This window comes from Mobula hypostoma, unplaced genomic scaffold (assembly GCF_963921235.1).
Source record: "Mobula hypostoma unplaced genomic scaffold, sMobHyp1.1 scaffold_36, whole genome shotgun sequence".
In the NCBI taxonomy this organism is placed as follows: domain Eukaryota; kingdom Metazoa; phylum Chordata; class Chondrichthyes; order Myliobatiformes; family Myliobatidae; genus Mobula; species Mobula hypostoma.
The window spans coordinates 2,648,746-2,672,173 of record NW_026948187.1 but is presented as its reverse complement, the minus strand read 5'-3'; the positions used below and the strand labels follow the sequence as shown (position 1 = coordinate 2,672,173).

Here is a 23,428-nt window from a genome sequence, read left to right as displayed (position 1 = left end):
TTAATTCTAACTACAGCTGGGTAGGTATTTGCAGACCGTTGAACACACACATACGGTATTGAGCAGATCGCGCGGCAGGTGGTGAGACTGCACCATAATATGCAGTCCTCCTGTAACCTCAGTTCATAGTGTTGATTTGTGAATAGTTTAAATTCAGGGGACAGACCTGTAACCAGCAAACATGGAGTGTTCTCTTTTTCTGTGACAGGAGTGAATACCGTGTGGGCCACTGCCTAATGATGTGACTTTAGATACGTGTTTTCTCTAGCCGTTGTAACACGTGAACTACTTCGAATTCTGATATGACGGATGCGGTGTCTTTCGCTACTAGTAATCTGCTCAAGGTTTCTGCCACCACGTTTTATATTCCGGGGGTAAACTATGGCGTAAGAATAGGCGGGTAAAGCCAATCCCATCATTGCATTCCAGGTGATGACATCAATTGGGTATCTCGTGCTACCCCATTAATCCCAGAGAATTTCACAGAACAAATAACTTTATTATCAAAGTGCATATATCATCATATACAATCCTTAGATATATTTTCTTGTGCGCATAATCAACAAACCATAATAGAATAATAAGCACAATTAAATCAATGAAAGACCGCACCAAACAGTGTGTAAAAAAAAACTACAGATGGTACATATACATAAAATAATAGCAATACTGAATAATCAATAAATTTAGAGCATATAAGTTGAAGAGTCCTTGAAAAAGAGTCCATAGTTTGTGGGAAGTTGTCAATGAAAAGGCAAGCAAAGATGGGTAAAGTTGTCTCCTTTGGTTCAAGATCCTGATCGCTGATGGGTAATTCCTGTTCCTGAACCTGTGCTGTGCGTCATAAGGCTGCTGTACCTTCTTCCTCAGGGCAGCAGCGAGAGGAGATCATGACCTGAGAAGTGGGAGGTCCCAGATGATATGCTGCTTTCCTGTGACAACGCTACGTGTAGATGGCCTCAGTGTTGTGGAAGGCTTTACACGTGATGGTTTGGGCCTTACCTATGTTACAAGATTCACCCCTTATAACACGGATCAGTGAGACACAGAGAATCTGTACTTACCGGCAAGTAACTTTTATTGTTTCAACTAAAAGCTCGTAGGTTCACACGCTATCTACCTGTGTGAACCATACTAGAATTCCCTGACAGTCCATGAACAGTCAATGAACAGAAAAGGATATTACCCGGGAAAGGGATCTACGCTGGCCAGGCGTTCCTCGTGGTACCGATCTCCACGTGTCTTGACGAAGGATTCCGGCCTGAAACGTCGACTGATCTTTTCCACGGATGCTGCCCAACCTGCTGAGTTCCTCCAGCGTGTTGTGAGTGTTGTTCCGATCTCCACCTGTCCGTGGAGTCCTCCTTATCAGCGATGTTTGGTCTCTGGCTGCTGGAGAGTTATCGCCCCTGCGTATTTGGAGCTCCTGAGTCTTATACTGTTCCTCATCAATTGAACCATTGGATATCCATCCCATTGGCTCAAAGTTACAGGGATATAGCCAATATTGTTTCATGGTTCCGCCCACACCAGCCTTACGTATTTGTGTCTTTACCTTCTGACTGGGCCAAACCAGTTAAACGAGGCAACCCAGACACATTCTAACGAGATTACCTATTGCAGGTCTGGCATTCTACAAAACTAGTAGCTGCTCCTCTGAGAATGGTCTCAGGTATATTTCTATGATTAGATTGTCCAAGGATCAGTTCCGAGTCCATTCCCTTTACATAACAAATGGATATTTGTTTCAGAATAGTCTCTGATTTAGCAGATCATTACCTGGAGCGCCTGAATCCACATTTCCAAGAGAAAGAAACTATTCAGAGTCCACAAAATGGGGGAAACAAAGCAACTTGTCTGCTTCCCCTGACCTTGATCAGGCTGCAGTTTCTTCTGGCCAACATCTCTCTCCTCTTGATCCAAAGGTATTTATCTTAGGATCATTGTCCTCCTCTCATTCAGTTGACTGCGCGTAGGACTGCCATGGAACGCAGCAGGTGTGCAACACTTGTATTCTATAAAATATTAACATTTACTAACTAATTCACAGTCGTCTCTGTTGTTTCATGAAAGCATTGTCCTCGATTTTTCCCATTATTTCAGCCTTCCATCTTCTCAGTTGATATACATTGAGCAATACAATTATCAGGGTACATAAAATTAGTATTACAGCAGCATTTTCATACTATTCCTACCCATGGATGTAATTGAACATTTGTCCCCCAATTTCAAAATTTACTCCAAAAGCCTGTGTCACTCAATAGTTCGTTTGCCTTACCAGCGTGTGTTTTAATTGGTTTAGCGTGTTTAGTCGATTAATAGATTATCTCCCTTGCCTGCTCCACAACTCGTGTCCAGTCTGCAGTCAAGTGAATAACTGGTGGCAATTCACTAACAACATAGTCCCACAGATAGTGTCATCTGCATCAGTACGTTGAATCTTGCAGTATTCCTTCATTACTGTGTCTCAGCTGGCTGAGGCAAGGTTCGTCCTCCAATGGTCAGTTCTAAAATCACATTCCCTATGGCGACATTGTGACTTTCCAAAGGGCATTACTTCTATCCCTTTGTATAACTTGTAGTTCCTGTTGCTATATAATATGTCTGTCCCACCAATGCATGTTGTAAGAAGGACTGATTATTCACAGGCAAAATAGACAAAGAACAGTTTCTGATTTGTCATTTCTTCTGGACAAGACCAGTGGTCTCCCCCTTGACGGCATCGTGATAAATCTACCCCTTTCCCAGTACTATTCATAACAATAGCACGTGTTGTTGAGTTACTTAAGGATATCCATGTATCCTCATGATATTTGCCAACGTTGTGATCCCTTTTCAAAGTGTAGGTTGAATTATTTCCATGTTGGGGAATGTGGAATACTGCTCCAGCATAAAACCTTCCTTTACCATCATGACAGGTACCCAGTACTCTGTTGGTTATTGTGAGGTTTCTAATATGTCAGAATGACACCCTTTCTCCAACCCATTCTTTTAGCTGCTCATCTGAGACCCAATTTGGCACCTGATGTGCATCAAGTTTAATAAATTAGTGCCAATCATGGTAAGCAACTAATTAGCATATGTAGCACTGATCGCAGCTTCATGTATTTCCTTAGACATGAGATTCATGCGGTCAATAATCAGACTTGTTGTATTTTGAAGGGGCTTCAGAAATTTAACTGCATTGAGATATACCTGGGATGCATCTTCTCCAATCTGATAAGTTTGTGCCTGATCGTGGTAATTTTCTCCAGTAATATCCCGTATTTTCTGCCGGAGACACTGTATCTGGGTTTCTAATTCCGTTCCATCTCGGGTGATAGTCGCTGCTACGCCTGATGCATAACCTGCTCCCACTAATTCCAATAGTCCTCTTTTCCTTCTTTTTTTATTGGTTTAAACTCACTCCTGCTTAATTGTCTTCCTAGAAGGTGAGTAAATAATTGTTTTGTTGTAGGTGAGCACCATTCAGCCGCTGTTATTTCAGTTAGATTAAAGATTACCTGCACATGCTGGTACCCCGGTACCAAAGTGACAAATTCCCCTGTATCCTCTAACACTAATCCTACCCCGTCTGCATTACGCTACATTTAGGCTCTGGTGTAGTTTCCTTCACTTGTGGGTGAGGAGTAGTGATATTTCTGAAATTAACGATTATGATGAATTTATGCCAGAAGAGACAGTTAAGTTCCCGAGAAATGTTTCCATTTTACATAACATCCGCGGTGATGACATTCAGGACTGAAGTAGCCCGTGAAGCGAATCGGTGGCGTGAGTCAATCAGATTCTAAATTAAACCCGTTCCCTCATTTTACAGGTCCACGTGCTGCTCTGCTAAATGATAATGGTCACCTGGGGCGATTTTAAAGTAACATTGATATGCAGAAGAACTTTATTCAAGCAACAGAAACCTCATGTCTAGGACAAACACTGCAACCCGGATACTGAACAAGTTTCATAAAGAAATGTCCATACTTATTGAGCAATAGGATACATTTCACAATGGCACAATGAGAAAAAACAAAGTTAATTGTGTTTGTTCAGTGGGTTGTGTCTGATTGAAGTGACGAGTCGCTCCCCGGATTGTCCCAGTGGATCTCCCTTCTACTATATAAAAAGCTGCATAAGCATTTTGCCAGTACGTGGGGCATTTGAAACTACTTTGAACAACTGCTCGCAGCGCGTTACTGAAGATGGGATATGTAACTATTTACCACGTAGCCCGCATCTGTTATCCGATCCTGGCAGCGGCCGGAATTCCGGGTAGGGCACACATCGGTTGTTATTTGAGTGGCTTCGTCTTCCTAATGCTTGTGGCAATTACAGCAAACTGACCTGGGTCCTGTCTAGTCTCCAATTTTACCATTTTAGTTGGTGGTAATGCTGTTTTTTTTTTTCCGACTGCTAACACTACTTGAAAATCGAAGAATCTTTGGAATGCATTTCTTCTGCCTGAGTTCGTATATTTACATCGAAACAAATGTTCTTATCGGGGCAAAGCCTTCATTTGGAGCTGCAGCAGCTCTTCCAAACTGATTTGCCGTGAATTGCGGAGGTCTGGATATATCATCCACAACACAACGAATTTCATCGCCATCACAAAACTACGTAAGAGCGAATTAAATTTCTGTTAGGTTGACACTTTTCTTCCAAGCTACCCCATTGTGGGTTCAGAATGGTCCATGGTCCATGTGCCCATCCATCAGACACATTCCGAGCTCTCTGCTCTGTTCGTGATGAAACAACTGAGATGTGGACTGCTCTGGACACAAATCAGTATGTTACTCTTCCCTGAAAAGCCGCAGTAAAAGATTGATTTGACCTGCACGAAGTGTCAATCTTCCACAGGCATGAAGGTGACCAAACCGACCAATCTGACTTGGTTCTCATTTTGGGTGATCAGAGTGATGAGAGTCACTCCGTTGCTTTATAAATGACAGTCAGAACAGTGCGAATGCAAACACAAGGAAGAGCGAGAACAATTGAGGAAACAAATGATTTAGGAAGGAGAAAGCAGGGTAAACCACTTCTGTGAAAAGAAAAGCAGACATAGCGTTTGGGATCGTAAACTCGTCATGGGCACTGGTCAAGCGAGAAATTTGTTTCCCGGAGATGAAGATATATGAAACTGTATATCCGCACTAGAAAGACACCGGGGCGACTGTACGTGATACTGTGTTCACCGAGTCTTCGAGAGAGCGGGTAACTTTGATTTAATTACATAACATCAAGCATATTGTACAGTTCGAGAGTGAGAGCACTGTTAGATGAATGTAAAGATTGTGAGATGCAGAGCTGCATCATATGCCCCTGTCAGACCGGAGCGGATGACTGGGTCAGGGTCACAGGTAGATGACTGGTCAGTGCGATCAGATGGAGAATGAAACAACTCGCTGCAGAGTAGTAACCAAAGAAAATTGGATGAGCGTTTCGAGAAGAATCTGGATAGTAATAACCTTTTCGGTATTATGTTCAGTCTCATTCCATTTTTGAAAATCTCCGTCTGTGGTGCCATGGCCCTTCTGAGCGAAGCTCAGCGCAAACCTGAACCACACCAACTCCTCCACACGAGACACACTGCAGACTTCAGTCATGAATATCCAGTCTCCAATTTCCGGTATTCCGCCCTTCCGACTGTACCTCACCACCCCGTCCTACGACAGTGAAACCGTTTTTCTTTTCTTTATCTATCAGCGCAAAGTCGGCAACAGGCGATTTGTCAGATCTATGCCGTGAAGCTCTGGCAGTCTGCATTTTCAAAATTTAGCATTCACAGCGTTTTAACACATTGGTATAAAAGCAACTTGTTCTTAGGATTAAATTGACAGTCCATTGAATGCACCAGATAAAGCTGCTTAGCGCTACTGCAGCGTAAGAGTCCCGGTGTCGAACACGATCCATTTCTTGTCTTTATCTCACCCCAGTCCCGCTGAAACACAACAATACGTTTTCCTTCATTTCTAGTTTTACTGAAGGATTTATCGACTTGCATCATCAACCGTTTATTTCCACATCTTTCCCGTGACCAGTTAAACATTTGCTTCTGTTTTCAATATTTCGTATTGGACATCTGCAATATTTTCGTGTCCGATGCACCCCAGCATATTCCTCCACGTGCATTACATCTCCACCTTACGAAGCATTAGTCAAGTCTGATATTTGCATCCTGAATTCTTGAGCACAAGTTCGCCGATAAAGCAGATGACGATACGGGTACTGGCGTGTGCTCAGTGCAATCAGCATCTTTCTTATTTGTTAATCAGGGGGAAATGGTTCGTCTGAAATTCGCTCAATTAACCTCTGCTTTCTCTTTATATCGCAGTGAATTTAATTGCGGTTGTGATCCTGTCCCGTGGAAAATGTGGACTCTCTAGATGTGTCACACGCTTCCTGGTGGGAATGGCTGCGGCAGATCTCACTGTCGTTGTCATTGTATTTATTGTGAAGGATATCACTAATCTCTACATGTACGTGAACTTCTTGCTCGTCACTCCGGTTTGCGCTCTAACGCTTGTGCTTACAGTTGCAAGCTTGGATTTCTCCGTTTGGCTCACAGTGGCTGTCACATTCGATCGCTTCGTTGCGATCTGCTGTCAAAACCTTCGGAAACGATACTGTACAGAGAGAGTAGCGACCGTCGTCACAGTAATAGTGGGGGTTGTGGGTTTTGTGAGGTGCATCCCGTTTTACTTTGTAGTGGAGCCTCATGTAATAATTAACAAAGTACCGTGGCGTTGTGTCTTCATACCTGAATACTCCACTTCTCCAGTGTGGAAGGCCTACGAATTGATTGACAGCATCACCACACCGATACTACCAATTTGTTTAATCCTTCTGTGTAACGGTTTAACAGCGAGACACATTATAGCAGCAAATAGAGTCCACAAGGGACTCCGGAGTAACAGTGAATATCAAAAAGACCCAGAAGTGGAGAACCGGAGAAAGTCTATTATTTTGTTGTTTGCTCTGTCAGGTAATTTCATTTTACTGTGGATGCCCTACATAATACACTTATGAACTGGCAAGCGGTGAATTACTCCTTCACAGACAAATATCTGAATACTCCAATTTTCATCTTTCAAACATGTGCTATTATGCTGACGTCTCTCAGTACCTGCACCAACACTTGCATCTATGGGCTGACGCAGAGGAAGTTCAGAGAGGAGCTGAGCAATGGCGTGAAATATGTGTTGACATTAAATGGGTTGCTATGTAAATAACATAAATAATATCCGACTAGAACATGGTGGAAATTGCAAATAAATATCCCAAAGCCTTCATTAATTTCGTTAGCATTCCATAAATCTAGTAATGTATATTGAGAGAATTCGCAGTATTGAAGAGAAAAAAACATTCTAACCAAATGGAATAAATTGTTTTATTGCTGTAACTTTGCCACTCTAACGACATTAGTCACGGGGTTGCTTATGAATAAGAGTTTTCAATGCTGGTAACATTAACGCCCGCAGTTGCAACACGATATGTCTTATTCTCTAATTCTACGATTCATTGCCCGTCGTCATTAAAATGTGCTTTTTAAGAATTAATTTTATAATAATGAGGATAGAGATTGCTATCAAATTCCTGATAATCATTATTCTCTGTGAATTCGCCCCCATTGGAGTGGCCGGTTGCTTTGCTGCAGTGTTGTATGTTCAGTGTGCTACGTTCAGGACTGAGCACAGTACTCTAAGTGTGCTCTATCACAATTGGTTTGTAGACCTGCAGCGTTACGTCACGGGAAATGGACTGGCTCTGGAGATAGTGCCGGGGAATTGATTGTGGAGATGACGGGGTTAACCCCATGAATCTCCTGGGAGTAAACTGACCGTAATCCAGAAGAAAGAGAGGGGTTCGGTCGGAAATGTATCAAATGAACCTGTTGACTCCTCTGTAGTTGAGGCTACTTCAGTAAATACGCAGTCAGTGGCCGGGTTGTCAGGTACAGGAGTGGAAGCCGGTGCGGCCTTTCTCTGCTGCAGCCCAGCCACTACAAGGTTCGACGTGCGGTGCGTTCAGAGATGCTCTTCCGGCCGCCGCTGTGGCAACGAGCGTTTATTTGATTCACTGATGTGAGTGAAAATCCCAGAAGATTAGTCGCTTGAGAAATTCTCAAATAATTCCGTCTGACAGCAATAACTATCCCATGCTCAACGTCAGTTCAATCACATTTCTTCCCTTGTCTGACGTTTGGTCCTAACAGGAACACCTTGATCATGTCTGCATAACTGTAATGTCTTAAGGTGCTGCCGCATGATTGACTGATTCGATATTTGCATTAACGAACCGGTATACAGGTGTACCAAAGGCTGCGTGTGTTTTAGACACGGGCAAATTTCTGCATAGCGGGGAATTGAAGAGTGCAGGGTGAAAGGCAGGTAGCGTCACTGTGGTCGCTGGCGGGACATTGGAGAAATGACAGACTTTGTCACGGCGAGCGGGGACACCGACTCAACGCAGAAGCGGGGAAATGGCAGATTCCTCCGTAGAGACAGAAACCAGAGGTCAGACAAAGGAATACAAGCAGACAGCGGAGGCAGGACTATGCGGCAGCGCGAGGAAAGGATTTCTCCCAAACACAAGGATCCCGCTGCAGCGCAAATAGTCAACGCAGAGACACCTTTAAATAATCGAGGTACGTGGGAAACCGGTTCAAATGTTAAAAAAAGGTTCAAAGGTTCGTTGGGAATTGGGTGGGTGGAAGCAGAGCGAGGCGGAAGTGTTGGGGAGTGTGTGGTGAGTCCTCACTCTCTCCAGACGAGGGGAACCAGACAATCGTTCCCCATGTAGTTTCCTTTCAATGCGATCAACAGCGAGTCTCCACAAAACGGAACAAACATTTCAAGTTGGAAGTACTTGTGTCAGTGTGTGATATCGACCTCTAGAGCAGAGAGGGGAGGAGAGTCGGTGAGAGATGGACATTCCTTGGTCGGTCCTCACCATTTCTACCACCCCTTCTCGACTTCCCACATCCTCTACCCGCCTCCACAAACCTCTCCATCTCCGTCACCCTCATCCTCTCCTACGCCACACCGTCTCCGAGAACTCCCTACTTCCCCTAAACAGTTTCCACTCTCCGTTATCCCCTCCCCTCCTGGCACGCCTTAGCCCGTTCGTCACTCTCTCGCTCCCCTGAACCCCTCTCCAGTTTCCTCGTTTCTGCGCTGAACTAAGACAACAGTGATGACTGCCTTGTGGCTGTGGACGCTCGTACACTGTATTTGTTTGCACGATAGTTTTCTCTCTGCAAATTTGGTGTACGGTTGTCTTTTTTTTCTTTGCTTTGCAGAGAGTTTGATATTGTGCCCGAATGCCTGAACTATGGCCAGTTAGAAGATGAGGTGTTGTTCCTCCAAATTATTTGAAGCTGTGACAGAGTTTGTATCAGACATCACCATGGAAACCAAAATTATCTCATCTGAAATGTTGTCCTTCACCAACTGGCCATGCTTTGCAAACTTTTAACAGGGTGGAAAGGTAAAAGATTTGTGTACGCGAATCTCAAGCACGTTAGTTCCGCTGTATCTGTCAGTTCACCAGCGCTTGAATGCCGCCGATCCTTGAATGTGGAGGTGGAGATGCTGGAGAAGACAGCGCCCCACTCGCTACAAGGAGAGCCCGATCACGTGTCCATGTCCGTGATCTGATTGGATACATCGCCATGACGTTGATAGCAGTGTGATGTCATTCACTGGCTCTCATTTTGGAAGGAATTCAGTCGCCATCGCAGATACACCAACAGCTTCGCACTGGGAAGCGGCCGTTCACCTGATCCGTGTGTGCGAAGAGACTCATTCAGTTAACCCACCTTGTGATGCTCCGGTGAGTTCACAATAAATAGAGGCCACATTTCTGTCCGGAGTGAGCAAAGAGTTTTACTAAACCATCCCAACTGCTGCAACACCAGCAACTTCACATCGGGGAGGAAGTTCAAATCAGCTCTGTGTTAAATGTTTAACCATCACGGTGACTGAAGGAAGCTGCAGGTTCATGAGGGACTGTTACTGTCAGATTCTGCCGTTCTTGCGGCTGCTCATCGCACCCAGGACTGAACCCTGGTCACTGAGCATTGGGGGAGTCCGTTCTGCTGATGTTAGCCTTAAACTAGATTGATGTTTAATATTGTGGATCTGTGAAAGATAAATCAGTTCTGAATCAAATCCCGTGTCTCAGGTACACACTGTCTCTACCACACTCACAATGTACACTAAAGAGGCCACTCAGACTATCTGATCCCTGCCCATGTTTCTGTTCCATATCAGTATATAAAAATCTTTCCCTGCCGTTCCCCCCTCACTCTCCCTGCGATGACAGGTTGCAACTAGTCGCCACTCCGTAAGATAGGAGATTTATGGCAGCCGTTTTCTGCGTTAAAACATCTGCTAAATGTTCTATACTCACAAAAAAACTGAGGTATGGACATGGAACCGGTGCTTGCAGAAAGATGTAATGGCACCGGGCTTACCCATAAATCCTTGTGTTAAAATTATCGCTGTCTCTGAAGCACCGATTATATGCGCAGGCGTCAATATTGATGACGTTTCGAATATCACGCATGCGCGCAGTACACAAAAGACTTCAGAGGAATGGCAGGAGGGAAGAAAAACTCTCCGGGCGATTTATTTCAACACCGAATTCAGGACAATTGCAGAGAGCTCCGGACACCGTGGCCCGCAATCCCGGTACAGTCCTGCTCTCTTCCCTCTCTCTCAGCCCCAGGTTCCGTACACGGGCCCCGGGGAGCTTCCGGCTGATGAGGGAATGGGAACCGATGGATCTCTCAGACAGAGCTGAGCTCCAGCTGTCTAAATGCAAGGATTGGGAACTCGGAGAAAGGGAACAAAATCTTTTACATCACCCGTTGAGAAAATCACCTTTAATCACAAACTAGAAAATCCGCAGATGCTGGAAACCCAAGCAACACACACAGAATCCTGGAGGAACTCAGCATTAGTACTCTTTTCCATAGATGCTGCCAGGCCTGCTGAGTTCCGCCAGCATTTTGCGTGTGTTACTTGTTCCACCTCCTCCTGTTCTAAACATTTCTACCCATGAGAACATGTTTTGACTAATTCTCTCTGGGTACATAATGATATCAAACACCTTTGTCCTGGGCAACAAGTAGCATTCACAACACAAATGTGCCAGACTCCAACGAGACAGACTATTGCCCTTCCTTTCATATTCATTGGAATTGCCATCACTGAGTTCACCGCCGTCAGTCATTTGGGGGAAGAGTTCAGGAGAAATATTTATGTACAATACAGAAACTGGTGTTACCTGTGTGTATTGTGGTGATGCAAAAGTTGCTGGAGAATTTGCAAGTGGGAAGAAGTGAAGTGGTATTTGGAAATCTGACTTTTTAAAGTGTCACTTAGCAAGTATATCACATGGACGGTGTGCAAATGCTCTGGTGAGAAAATCCTGTGTTACTTGGTACAGGCCTGCTACATAGGTTGTGTGAGAGTGCAGATGAACTTCATCAAACCCAGAGGAGATCACTGTGACATTGAGGAAATATTTGTTTTCTTGACACCAGTCAGATGTTGTTCAGACTTCAGACAAAGTCAGCAATCAAAAGGTTGTGCATGATGCGATGAATATGCTGAGCTGTGTTTATCAAATGCAGGAAGCATCATAGGAAAGCCAGATGATCTCAGTGCATTGAATTATGGTATTGTTACCATTACTGGGAGTTCATTGCACCTAACGGTCTGAGAGATTGAGAGGAACAAATTTACAGAGAGATCACAGACTATGCCAAGAAACAAAGATTGATAAAGTAAGTGTTTTTAACTTCCCATATATTGACTGTAAAAGGACTAGGTGGGGTAGAGTTTGTCAAATGTGCCCTCAATCAGTAAAATTCCCAAAGTAGAAGTGTGCAATACGCTATTAAGAAATGATCCAGGGATAGTGACAGAAATTTGTGTATGAGAACATTTTGCACCTAGTGATCATAATACCATGAGAATCCAAGTAAATATGGACAAAGAGAGGTCTGGACCACAGGTTGAGACTCTAACTTGGAGAAAGGTCAATTTTGATGGTCTGACAAGTGTGAATTGGGACAGGATATTTCCGGCAAAGGAGTACTTGGTGAGTGAGAGTTCTTCAGAAGTGAAATTTTAAATGTGCAGAGTTTGTATGTGCCTGCCAAAATAATAAAAGTTAAATGGTAACTGGTGCAGGGAACCTTGATTTTCCAGAGATATTAAGGCCCCAGAGATTTTGTTTCTCTATATGTCTCAGGCTGTTGGGTGCTACCAAGTCTCATGAGTGACTAAATAAGGCATCCGTTAGTCTTGCGAGACCATGGATCTACGCCTGGAAAGTCTTCACTCTCCAGGGCGCAGGCCTGGGCAAGGTTGTATGGAAGACCAGCAGTTGCTCATGCTGCAAGTCTCCCCTCTCCACGACACCAATGTTGTCCAAGGGAAGGGCATTAGGACCCATACAGCTTGGCACCAGTGTCGTCACAGAGCAATGTGTGATTAAGTGCCTTGCTCAAGGACACAACACGTTGCCTTGGCTGGGGTTAAACTCACGACCTTCAGGTTGCTAGTCCAATGCCTTAACCATTTGGCCACGTGCCCACACATGAGTGACTATAATATCATAATTCCACACTCTGAGCTCATCTGACATTTTTTTTAGTTGTCTTCTGTTGGTTTCTAAAAGCTTCCCAATGGTTTGTGCTCTTTTGTTTGCCCTCTCTTTGGTTTTTACGTTGGCTTTGGCTTCTCATTTCAGCCACGGTTGTGTCCTCCTGCCTTTCCAATGCTTCCACTTCTTTGGGATGTATCTATCACTCAGCTCCTGAAATTGCTCCCAGAAACTCCAGCCATTGCTGCTGTGTCGTCATTCCTACCAATTTCCCCTTCCAATCAACTTTGGCCAGCTTCTCTGTCATAGAAACATGGAGATGGTCAGTACAGAAACATGCCCACTCTGGATGATCAGAATGGTAATCTACATGAGGAGACAAAATAGATGGGGGAAGACTTTAGATAGTATTTTTGTATCTGTATATACACAGGAGATGGTCACAGGGTCTATAGAAGTGAGGCAAAGCAGCATCAACTCCGTGGACCCTGTACAGATTACAGAGGTGGAGGTGTTTGTTGTCTTAAGGCAAATTACCATGGAAAAATCACCAGGGCCTGGCAAGTTGTTCCCTGGGACCCTGTGGAAGAAAAATGCAGAAATCGTAAGGGTGCAAGCACAGATATTTAAATCATCCTCAGTGACAGGTGAGCTACTGGAGGATTGTAGGACAGCCAATGTTGCTCTGCTGTTCAAGAAAGGCTCTGAAAGTAAACTAAGAAATTGTACGTTGGTGAGCTTGACATCAGTAGGGGAAAGCTTATTGGAAGTTTATGTGCAGGAACCGGATATGTAAGTATTTGGATAGATGTTGACTGATGAAGGATAGGCAACATGGCTTTGTGCATGGTAGTTCATGTCTAACAAATGTCTAACCAACGAGAGCCTCTCGAGGAAGTTATCAGGAAAGTGGATGAAGGCAAGGCAGTGGATGTTGTCTACATGGACTTTATCAAGGCACTTGACAGAGTCTCATATGGGAGGTTGGTCAAGAAGGTTCAGTCATTCAGCATTCAAGATGAGATAGTAAATTGAATGAGACACTGTCTTTGGGAGAAGCCAGACTGTGGTAGCAGATGGTTGCCTCTCTGACTGGAAGCCTGTGACTAGTGGTGTGCAATAGGGATCAGTGTTGGACCTGTTGTTGTTTGTCATCTATATCAGTAATCTGGATGATAGTGTGGTTAACTGGATCAGCAAAGTTGTGGATGGCACCAAGATTGGTGGTGTAGTGGACAGCGAGGAAGACTACATGGCTTGGAATGCGATCTGGACCCGCTGGAAAAATGTGTTGAGGAATGGAAAATGGAAGTTAATGCAGACAAGTGCGAGGTGTTGTGCATTGGTAGAACCTACTAGGGTAGGTCTTACACAGGGACTGATAGGGCACTGAGATGTGTTGGAGAAGAAATGAATCTGGGAATACATAGAACATAGAATAGTACAGCACAGTACAAGCCCTTCGACCCACAATGTTGTGCCGACCCTTAAACCCTTCTTCCAATATAACCCCCCATCTTAAATTCTTCCATATACCTGTCTAGTAGTCCCTTAAATTTCACTAGTGTATCTGCATCCACCACTGACTCAGGCAGTGCATGCCACACACCAACCACTCTTTGAGTAAAAAAACCTTCTGCTAATACCCCCTTGAACTTCCCACTCCTTACCTTAAAGCCATGTCCTCTTGTATTGAGCAGTGGTGCCCTGGGGAAGAGGCGTTGGCTGTCCACTCCATCTATTCCTCTTAATATCTTGTATACCTCTATCAGGTATACAGGGTTATATTTCACTGAAAATGGTGACACGGTTCGATAGGGACGGAAAGAAAGATTTTGGCACATTGGTCTTCATAAACCGAAGTACTGAGTACTGGAGATGGATGTTATGTTGACTTTGCAGAGGACATTGGTGAGTATGTGCAGGAACCAGATATATAAGTACTTAGATAGATGTGGACTGATTAAGGATAGAGAGCATGGCTTTGTGCACATTAGGTCATGTCTAACCAATCTTATAGAGTCTCTCGAGGAAGTTATCAGGAAAGTGGATGAAGGCAAGGTAGTGGATGTTGTCTACATGGACTTTAGCAAGGCACTTGACAAAGTCTCATATGGGAGGTTGGTCAAGAAGGTTCAGTCACTCAGCATTCAAGATGAGATAGTAAACTGGATGAGACACTGTCTTTGGGAGAAGCCAGACTGTGGTAGCAGATGGTTGCCTCTCTGACTGGAAGCCTGTGACTAGTGGTGTGCAATAGGGATCAGTACTGGATCTGTTGCTGTTTGTCAACTATGTCAGATATCTGGATGATAACATGGTCAGCTGTATCAGGAAATTTGCGACAGACGCCAAAGCTGGGGGTGTAGTGGACAGTGAGGAAGACTATCATAGCTTGCAGTGTGATCTGGACCAGCTGGAAAAACGCGTTGAAAAACGGAAAAAGGAATTTAATGCAGACAAGTGTGAAGTGTTGAATGTTGGTAGGACCAAGCTCTTACACAGTGACTGGTAGGGCTCTGAGGAATGATGTAGAAGGAAGGGATCTGGGAACGCAGGTCCATAGTTCACTGACAGTGGTGCCCCAGTGGGATAGGGACGGAAAGAAAGATTGTGGCACATTGGCCTTCATAAACCAAAGTACTGAGTACAGGAGATGGATGTTATGTTGACGTTGTATAAGAAATCGGTGAGGCCTAATTTGCACTATTGTATACCGTTTTGGTCACCTACCTACAGGAAAGATGTAAAAGAGGTTGAAAGAGTTCAGAGAAAATTTGCAAGGATGTTGCCACGTCTGGAGACTTTGATTATAAGGAAAGATTGAACAGATCAGGCCTTTATTTGTTGGAACGTAGAAGATTGGGGGGAGATTTGATGGAGGTGCACCAAAATTATGAGGGGTGGCTTTTACCACTGAGATTGGATGGGACTACAACCAGAGGCCATGCGTCAAGGGTGAAAGGTGAAATGTTAAGGGGAACATGAGGGGAAACTTCTTCACACAGATGGTCATTCAGGTGTGGAATGAGCAGCTAGCACAAATGGTGAATGTGAGCTCAATTTCAACACTTAATAGGTATGAGTAGGTACCTGGATGGTAGGGATATGGGAGTAGAAAGTTTAAATAGTTTCAGCACAAACTAGATAGGCAGAAGGGTCTCTTTCTGTGTTGTACTTTTCTATGACTGTGACAAGAACCTGAAATAATACTAATATTCACTCTAATTCCTTTTAACAGACCAACCATTCATCTCAGCAGCAAATTTTTATACGGCGTTTAAACTGTGGCACTTTAAATTAACAGTACATAGAAACCATAGAAACTATAGCACAGAAACAGGCCTTTTGGCCCTTCTTGGCTGTGCCAAACCATCTTCTGCCTAGTCCCACTGACCTGCACACAGACCATATCCCTCCATACACCTCCCATCCATGTATCTGTCCAATTTATTCTTAAATGTCAAAAAAGAACCTGCATTTACCACCTCGTCTGGCAGCTCATTCCATACTCCCACCACTCTGTGTGAAGAAGCCCCCCCTAATGTTCCCTTTAAACTTTTCCCCCCTCACCCTTAACCCATGTCCTCTGGTTTTTTTCTCCCCTTGCCTTAGTGGAAAAAGCCTGCTTGCATTCACTCTATCTATACCCATCATAATTTTATATACCTCTATGAGATCTCCCCTCATTCTTCTACGCTCCAGGGAATAAAGTCCTAACCTATTCAACCTTTCTCTGTAACTGAGTTTCTCAAGTCCCGGCAACATCCTTGTAAACCTTCTCTGCACTCTTTCAACCTTATTTATATCCTTCCTGTAATTTGGTGACCAAAACTGAACACGATACTCCACATTCGGCCTCACCAATGCCTTATACAACCTCATCATAACATTCCAGCTCTTATACTTAATACTTTGATTAATAAAGGCCAATGTACCAAAAGCTCTCTTTACGAGCCTATCTACCTGTGACGACACTTTTAGGGAATTTTGTATCTGTATTCCCAGATCCTTCTGTTCCACTGCACCCCTCAGTGCCTTACCATTAACCCTGTATGTTCTACATTGGTTTGTCCATCCAACGTGCAATACCTCACACTTGTCAGTATTAAACTCCATCTGCCATTTTTCAGCCCATTTTTCCAGCTGGTCCAAGTCCCTCTGCAGGCTCTGAAAACCTTCCTCACTGTCTACTACACCTCCAATCTTTATATCATCAGCAAACTTGCTGATCCAATTTACCACATTATCATCCAGATCATTGATATAGATGACAAATAACAATGGACCTAGCACTGATCCCTGTGGCACACCACTAGTCACAGGCCTCCACTCGGAGAAGCAATCTCTACCAGCACTCTCTGGCTTCTTCCATCGAGCCAATGTCTAATCCAATTTACCACCTGTCCATGTATACCTAGCGACTGAATTTTCCTAACTAACCTCCCATGCGGGACCTTGTCAAAGGCCTTACTGAAGTCCATGTAGACAATATCCACTGCCTTCCCTTCATCCACTTTCCTGGTAACCTCCTCGAAAAACTCCAATAGATTGGTCAAACATGACCTACCACGCACAAAGCCATGTTCATGCTCCCTAATAAGTTCCTGTCTATCCAAATGCTTGTAGATTCTGTCTCTTAGTACTCCCTCCAATAACTTACCTACTACCGACATTAAACTCACCGGCCAATAATTTCCTGGATTACTTTTCCATCCTTTTTTAAACAACGGAACAACATGAGCCATTCTCCCATCCTCCGGCACTTCACCCGTAGACAGCGACATTTTAAATATTTCTGCCAGGGCCCCCGCAATTTCAACACTACTCTCCTTTAAGGTCCGAGGGAACACGCTGTCAGGTCCCGGGAATTTATTCTCTTTAATTTTCCTCAAGACAGCAAGCACCTTCTCCTTTTCAATCTATACAGTTTCCATGATCTCACTACTGGATTCCCTCAATTCCATAGACTTCATGCCAGTTTCCTTAGTAAATACAGATGCAAAAAACCTATTTAAGATCTCCCCCATTTCCTTCGGTTCCACACATAGCCGACCACTCTGATCTTCAAGAGGACCAATTTTATCCCTTACAATCTTTTTGCTCTTAATATACTTGTAAAAGCTCTTTGGATTATCCTTCACTTTGACTGCCAAGGCAACCTCATGTCTTCTTTTAGCCCTCTTGATTTCTTTCTTAAGTATTTTCTTGCACTTCTTATACTCCTCAAGCACCTGATTTACTCCCTGTTTCCTATACATTTCATACAACTCCCTCTTCTTCTTTATCAGAGTTGCAATATCCCTTGACAACCAAGGTTCCTTATTCCTATTCAATTTGACTTTAATCCTGACAGGAACATACAAACTCTGCACTCTCAAAATTTCCCCGTTGAAGGCTTCCCACCTACCAAACACATCTTTGCCAGAGAACAACCTGTCCCAATCCACGCATTTTAGATCCTTTCTCATTTCTTCAAATTTGGCCTTCTTCCAGTTCAGAACCTCAACCCTAGGACCAGATCTATCCTTGTCCATGATCAAATTGAAACTAATGGTATTATGATCACTGGAACCAAAGTGCTCCCCTACACAGACTTCTGTCACTTGCCCTAATTCGTTACCTAACAGGAGATCCAATATTGCATCCCCTCCAGTTGGTCCCTCTATATATTGATTTAGAAAACTTTCCTGAACACATTTTACAAACTCTAAACCATCTAGACCCCTAACAGTATGGGAGTCCAATCAATGTATGGAAAATTAAAATCCCCTACCACCACAACTTTATGTTTCCTGCAGTTGCCTGCTATCTTTCTGCAGATTTGCTCTTCCAAGTCTCGTTGACTATTGGGTGGTCTGTAATACAATCCCACTACTGTGGCCATACCTTTCCTGTTTCTCATCTCCACCCACAAGGACTCAGTAGACAAGCCCTCTAATCTGTCCTGCCTGAGCACTGCTGTAATATTTTCCCTAAAAAGCAATGCTACTCTCCCACCTTTCATTCCTCTGCCTCGATCACATCTGAAACATCGGAACCCCGGAATATTAAGCTGCCAGTCCTGCCCCTCCTGTAGCCAAGTTTCACTAATTGCTATAACGTCATAATTCCACGTGTCAATCCACACCCTCAACTCATCCGCCTTCCCCGCAATACTCCTAGCATTGAAATATATACACCTCAGAAGATTTTTGCCACCACTCACAACCTTTCTATCAGCGGATTTGCTTCCACTTTCAACATCATTTATTTTCACCCCAGCCGCACTGTCAGCTCTGGCACTCAGGTTCCCATCCCCCTGAAAATCTAGTTTAAAGCCTCCCCAATAGCACTAACAAACCTCCCTGAAAGGATATTGGTCCCCCTGTAGTTCAAGTGTAACCCGTCCCTCATGGACAGGTCCCACCTGCCCCAGAAGAGGTCCCAATGATCCTGAAATCTGAAACCCTGCCCCCCTACACCAGGTCCTCAGCCACTTGTTCCTCCTCCAGAGCATCCTCCTCACTGGCACCTAGCACAGGTAGCAATCCTGAGATTACCACCCTTGACGTCCTGCTTTTCAACTTCCTACCAAGCTCTCTATACCCACGGTCCAGGACCTCCTCACTCTTCCTTGCTATGTCATTGGTACTGATGTGCACCACGACATCTGGCTGGTCACCCTCCCACTTCAGAATGTCATGCAATCGATCAGAGACATCCTTGACCCTGGCACCTGGGAGGCAACAAACCATCCTGGATTCTCTGTCATGACCACAGAACCTCCTATCTGCACCTCTAACTATCGAATCCCCTATCACTTCTGCTCTCATCTTCTTCCATCCTCCCTTCTGCACTGCAGAGCCACACCCAGTGCCAGAGATCCGGCTACTGCAGCTTGTCCCAGGTAAGTCATCCCCCCCAACAGTATCCAATGTGGTATACTTGTTGTTGAGGGGAATGGCCACAGGGGAACCCTGCTCTGCCTGCCCTTTCCTCTTCCCTCGCCTGACAGTGACCAAATTTCCTGTCCTCTGCTCCTTTGGCGTAACTACCTCCCTGCAGCTGCTATCTATAATCTCCTCATTCTCCCGAATGATCCGCAGGTCATCCAGCTCCTGCTCCAGTTCCCTAACGCAGTTTGTCAGGAGCTGCAGCTGGATGCACTTCCTGCAGGTGTCGTTGTCAGGGACACCAGAGGGCTCCCTGACTTCCCACATCCTGCAAGAGGAGCATTCCAACATCCTGCCTTGCATTCTCTCTACTCTAAAGAACCTGAACAGAAAACTTACCGGAACCTACCCTGGCCTTTGCCTGTTGAGCCAAAGCCGTCCCACTCTGACTCAGTCCACTCCGACGATGGCCGCTGTCTAAGGTGGTCTGCTTAGTGCAGACCCTTCTCCCCGAGCAGTGTTTAGAAAAAAAATTACTTTTTCTACCTGATTTCTTCCACTCCTTAGCTGCTTGCTTCGACTGAAACAAGAACCGTTGAAAATTTCTCTTTTTAAACCTTGGCGCGCTACGTCACACCACATACAAGAAAATCCCAGCAGCGGGTCAACAAAGGCTATTTGTGTGAGTGTGTTTCAGTTACTGTGGAGCCAATGACCCATGCAGCTCAGTGGGAACAGGGAATAATACCAATGGAGAGAGTCAAACTGAGCCAGGTCACAGATTGGAGACGGCAGAGATGCCCCATTCATATAGCGACAGGAAGAGCATCAGAGAGTTTGATTCCAGATACCAGATATCATTTAATTCCAGATACCAGCACTGTGCCCAGTTAGAAGATGATTTCCGTCTCCAATTTAGGTTGACCCTCACTGTAACAGTGTGATTTCAGATCACACCTTGGTGACTAAACTGAACTGTTGTCCTTCGCCCATTGATGAATTTTATAAATCTCTTTACAGGTTAAAAATGACAAGGAATTTGTCTACAGGAATCTTGAACACAACACGCCAGTTTTTCTGTCTCTGTCCAGACATTTAAGAAGTGGAGCAAATGATTCAATCGATCATCCTTCCAGCTCAGACTGTGGGGAGGGATTCACCCAGTCATCTGACCGACTGGCACGCCTGTCATTTTACACATGGGGAGGGGCCAATCACCTGCTCAGACAGTGGGAATGGATTCAGTCGGTCATCTCACCTGAAGTTACATCAGTAAGTTCACACTGGGACAAGGCCATTCACCTGTTCTGTGTGTGAGAGGGGATTCAGTCAGTCTTCTTAGCTGTGGACACACCAGTGTGTTCACACTGGGCAGAGGCTGGTTATCTGCTGAATTTTTGGGGAAGGATTCACTCGGTCATCAGGCCTAATGGCTCACCAGCGAGTTCACACTGGGGAGCAGTCATTCACCTGTTCATACTGCGGTAAGGGATTTACTTGCTCATCTAAACTGGAGGTACACCAGCGAGTTCACACTGGGGAGAGGCCGTTCACCTGCTCAGTCTGTGGGAAGAGATTCACTCAGTCATCCACCCTACAGAGTCATCAGCGAGTTCACACCGGGGAGAAGCCATTCACCTGCTCAGTCTGTGGGAAGGGATTCACTCAGTCATCTACCCTACAGAGACACCAGCAAGTTCACACTGGAGAGAGGCCGTTCACCTGCTCAGACAGTGGGAATGGATTCAGTCGGTCATCTCACCTGAAGTTACATCAGTAAGTTCACACTGGGACAAGGCCATTCACCTGTTCTGTGTGTGAGAGGGGATTCAGTCGGTCTTCTTAGCTGTGGACACACCAGTGTGTTCACACTGGGCAGAGGCTGGTTATCTGCTGAATTTTTGGGGAAGGATTCACTCGGTCATCAGGCCTAATGGCTCACCAGCGAGTTCACACTGGGGAGCAGTCATTCACCTGTTCATACTGCGGTAAGGGATTTACTTGCTCATCTAAACTGGAGGTACACCAGCGAGTTCACACTGGGGAGAGGCCGTTCACCTGCTCAGTCTGTGGGAAGAGATTCACTCAGTCATCCACCCTACAGAGTCATCAGCGAGTTCACACCGGGGAGAAGCCATTCACCTGCTCAGTCTGTGGGAAGGGATTCACTCAGTCATCTACCCTACAGAGACACCAGCAAGTTCACACTAGGGAGAAGGGGTTCACCTGCTCAGAATGCGGGAAGAGATTCACTCGGTCATCTGACCTACTGGTACACATGTCAGTTCACACAGGGGAGTGGCCATTCACCTGCTCAGTCTGTGAGAAGAGATTCACTCACTCTTCCACCCTACAGAGACACCATCGAGTTCACACTGGGGAGAAGCCGTTCAGCTGCTCAGTTTGTGGGAAGAGATTCACTCAGTCATCCAACCTACAGAGTCATCAGCGAATTCACACCGGGGAGAGGCCGTTCACCTGCTCAGTCTGTGTGAAGAAATTCACTCAGTTATCCAACCTACTAAGTCATCAGCGAGCTCACACTGGGGAGAACCCATTCACCTGCCCAGACTGTGGGAAGGGATTCACTTTGTCATCCAACCTACAGGGTCATCAGCGAGTTCACACTGCGGTGAAGTTATTCACCTGCTCAGACTGTGGGAAGAGATTCACTTGCTCCTCTAAACTGAAGGTACATCAGCGAGTTCACACTGGGGAGAGGCCATTCACTTGCTCAGACTGTGGGAAGGGATTCACTCAGTCATCCCAACTGAAGGTACATCAGCGAGTTCACACTGGAGAGAGGCCTTTCACCTGCTCAGTCTGTGGGAAGGGATTCACTCAGTTATCCAACCTACAGAGTCATCAGCGAATTCACACTGGGAAGAAGCCATTCTCCTGCTCAGAACGTGGTGTTATGAATCCCTAGGTTTTGTTTGCTGTGGACTGTCATTTTAAGAGAGAGAGAGAGAGATTAAGGAGACAGATCTGTCTGTTTTGCTCACAGCTTGTTTAGCTTTAAGCGAGGATACAGACACTCACACTCAGAAGGCGACAAACAAGGAGAACGAAAGGACTGAGGCAAGGAAGCTAGTGGCCAAGGGTCACTGTTTGGAACTCCACAAGGATGGGTTGATTATCGATTCAGTGAACATCGAATGTGTGGTTGTCACCTCGTTTGATCCATAGGAGTGGATCGGATTTGGGGTATCCTGTGAAGACCACTTATGTGTTAACCCTTGCCTGGGTGTGGGTGTGGTTATTCACTTGAAGATGATACCCCTTGTGACAAGTCACTTTCGGTTATAATTCGTATGTGGATTTGGAGCAACTATGGATAAAATCTACAGCGACTGTTCTCTCGTTTTACCATCATGAAACCTGTGGTATTCAACGTATTACCTTCTCTCGACATTTACCCTGGATTACAAATATCTCTCTCTCATCACCTATTCCATGGATGAACTGAACTTTCATACTTCACCATCTCAAGACCCTAAGCCTTGATTTCCCCAAGCTCAATAGTTTGGGAGTTATATTTACATAGATATATACACATAATACTTTTAACTTTCATTTATCTTGCTTAAGTTACTGTATTATAAGTAGATACTAATGGAGATAGTGTTTTAACGTCAAAACCAGACTCCAGGTGTAGTCTTTGGTGCTGGCTCTTTTCGAAAGTGTTACAGTTCGTAACAGATTTGGGGCCTGCATCTGGGATATGAACAAATTTGGGGGCTTATTGATTGATTACTTGTTGATTTGATTGAGGAAATCCCTTTTGATTTATTTGTGTGTGGAAAATCAGCTGCAATGGACGTTGATAGATTTTTGCAAGCGCCAACCTCTGAGGCATGAGAGGACGCCAGAAGGATTGGGTTGTTGAGTATTGCTAAAACGTTAAAACTTACTAAGGTGAAATCGACACTAAGGAGGTCACAGAT

At 44.8% G+C, this 23,428-nt stretch overlaps 2 protein-coding genes across 2 annotated transcripts; both read left to right on the top strand.

Moving 5' to 3' along the window:
- Window positions 1-9,681: 9,681 nt before the first annotated feature.
- Window positions 9,682-21,204, top strand: LOC134341541 (zinc finger protein 239-like; the record flags this gene model as incomplete). Its single annotated transcript, XM_063039408.1, has 2 exons — window positions 9,682-9,822; window positions 20,923-21,204. Coding segments are annotated over exons 1-2 (423 nt in total), but the record flags the coding sequence as incomplete, so codon positions are not given.
- A 16-nt stretch (window positions 21,205-21,220) lies between these two features.
- Window positions 21,221-22,493, top strand: LOC134341540 (zinc finger protein 235-like). The gene is made up of 2 exons (XM_063039407.1): window positions 21,221-21,229; window positions 21,427-22,493. Exons 1-2 carry the CDS (start codon window positions 21,221-21,223, stop codon window positions 22,408-22,410), a joined length of 993 nt encoding a protein of 330 aa, XP_062895477.1. The 3' UTR covers window positions 22,411-22,493.
- Window positions 22,494-23,428: the final 935 nt, after the last annotated feature.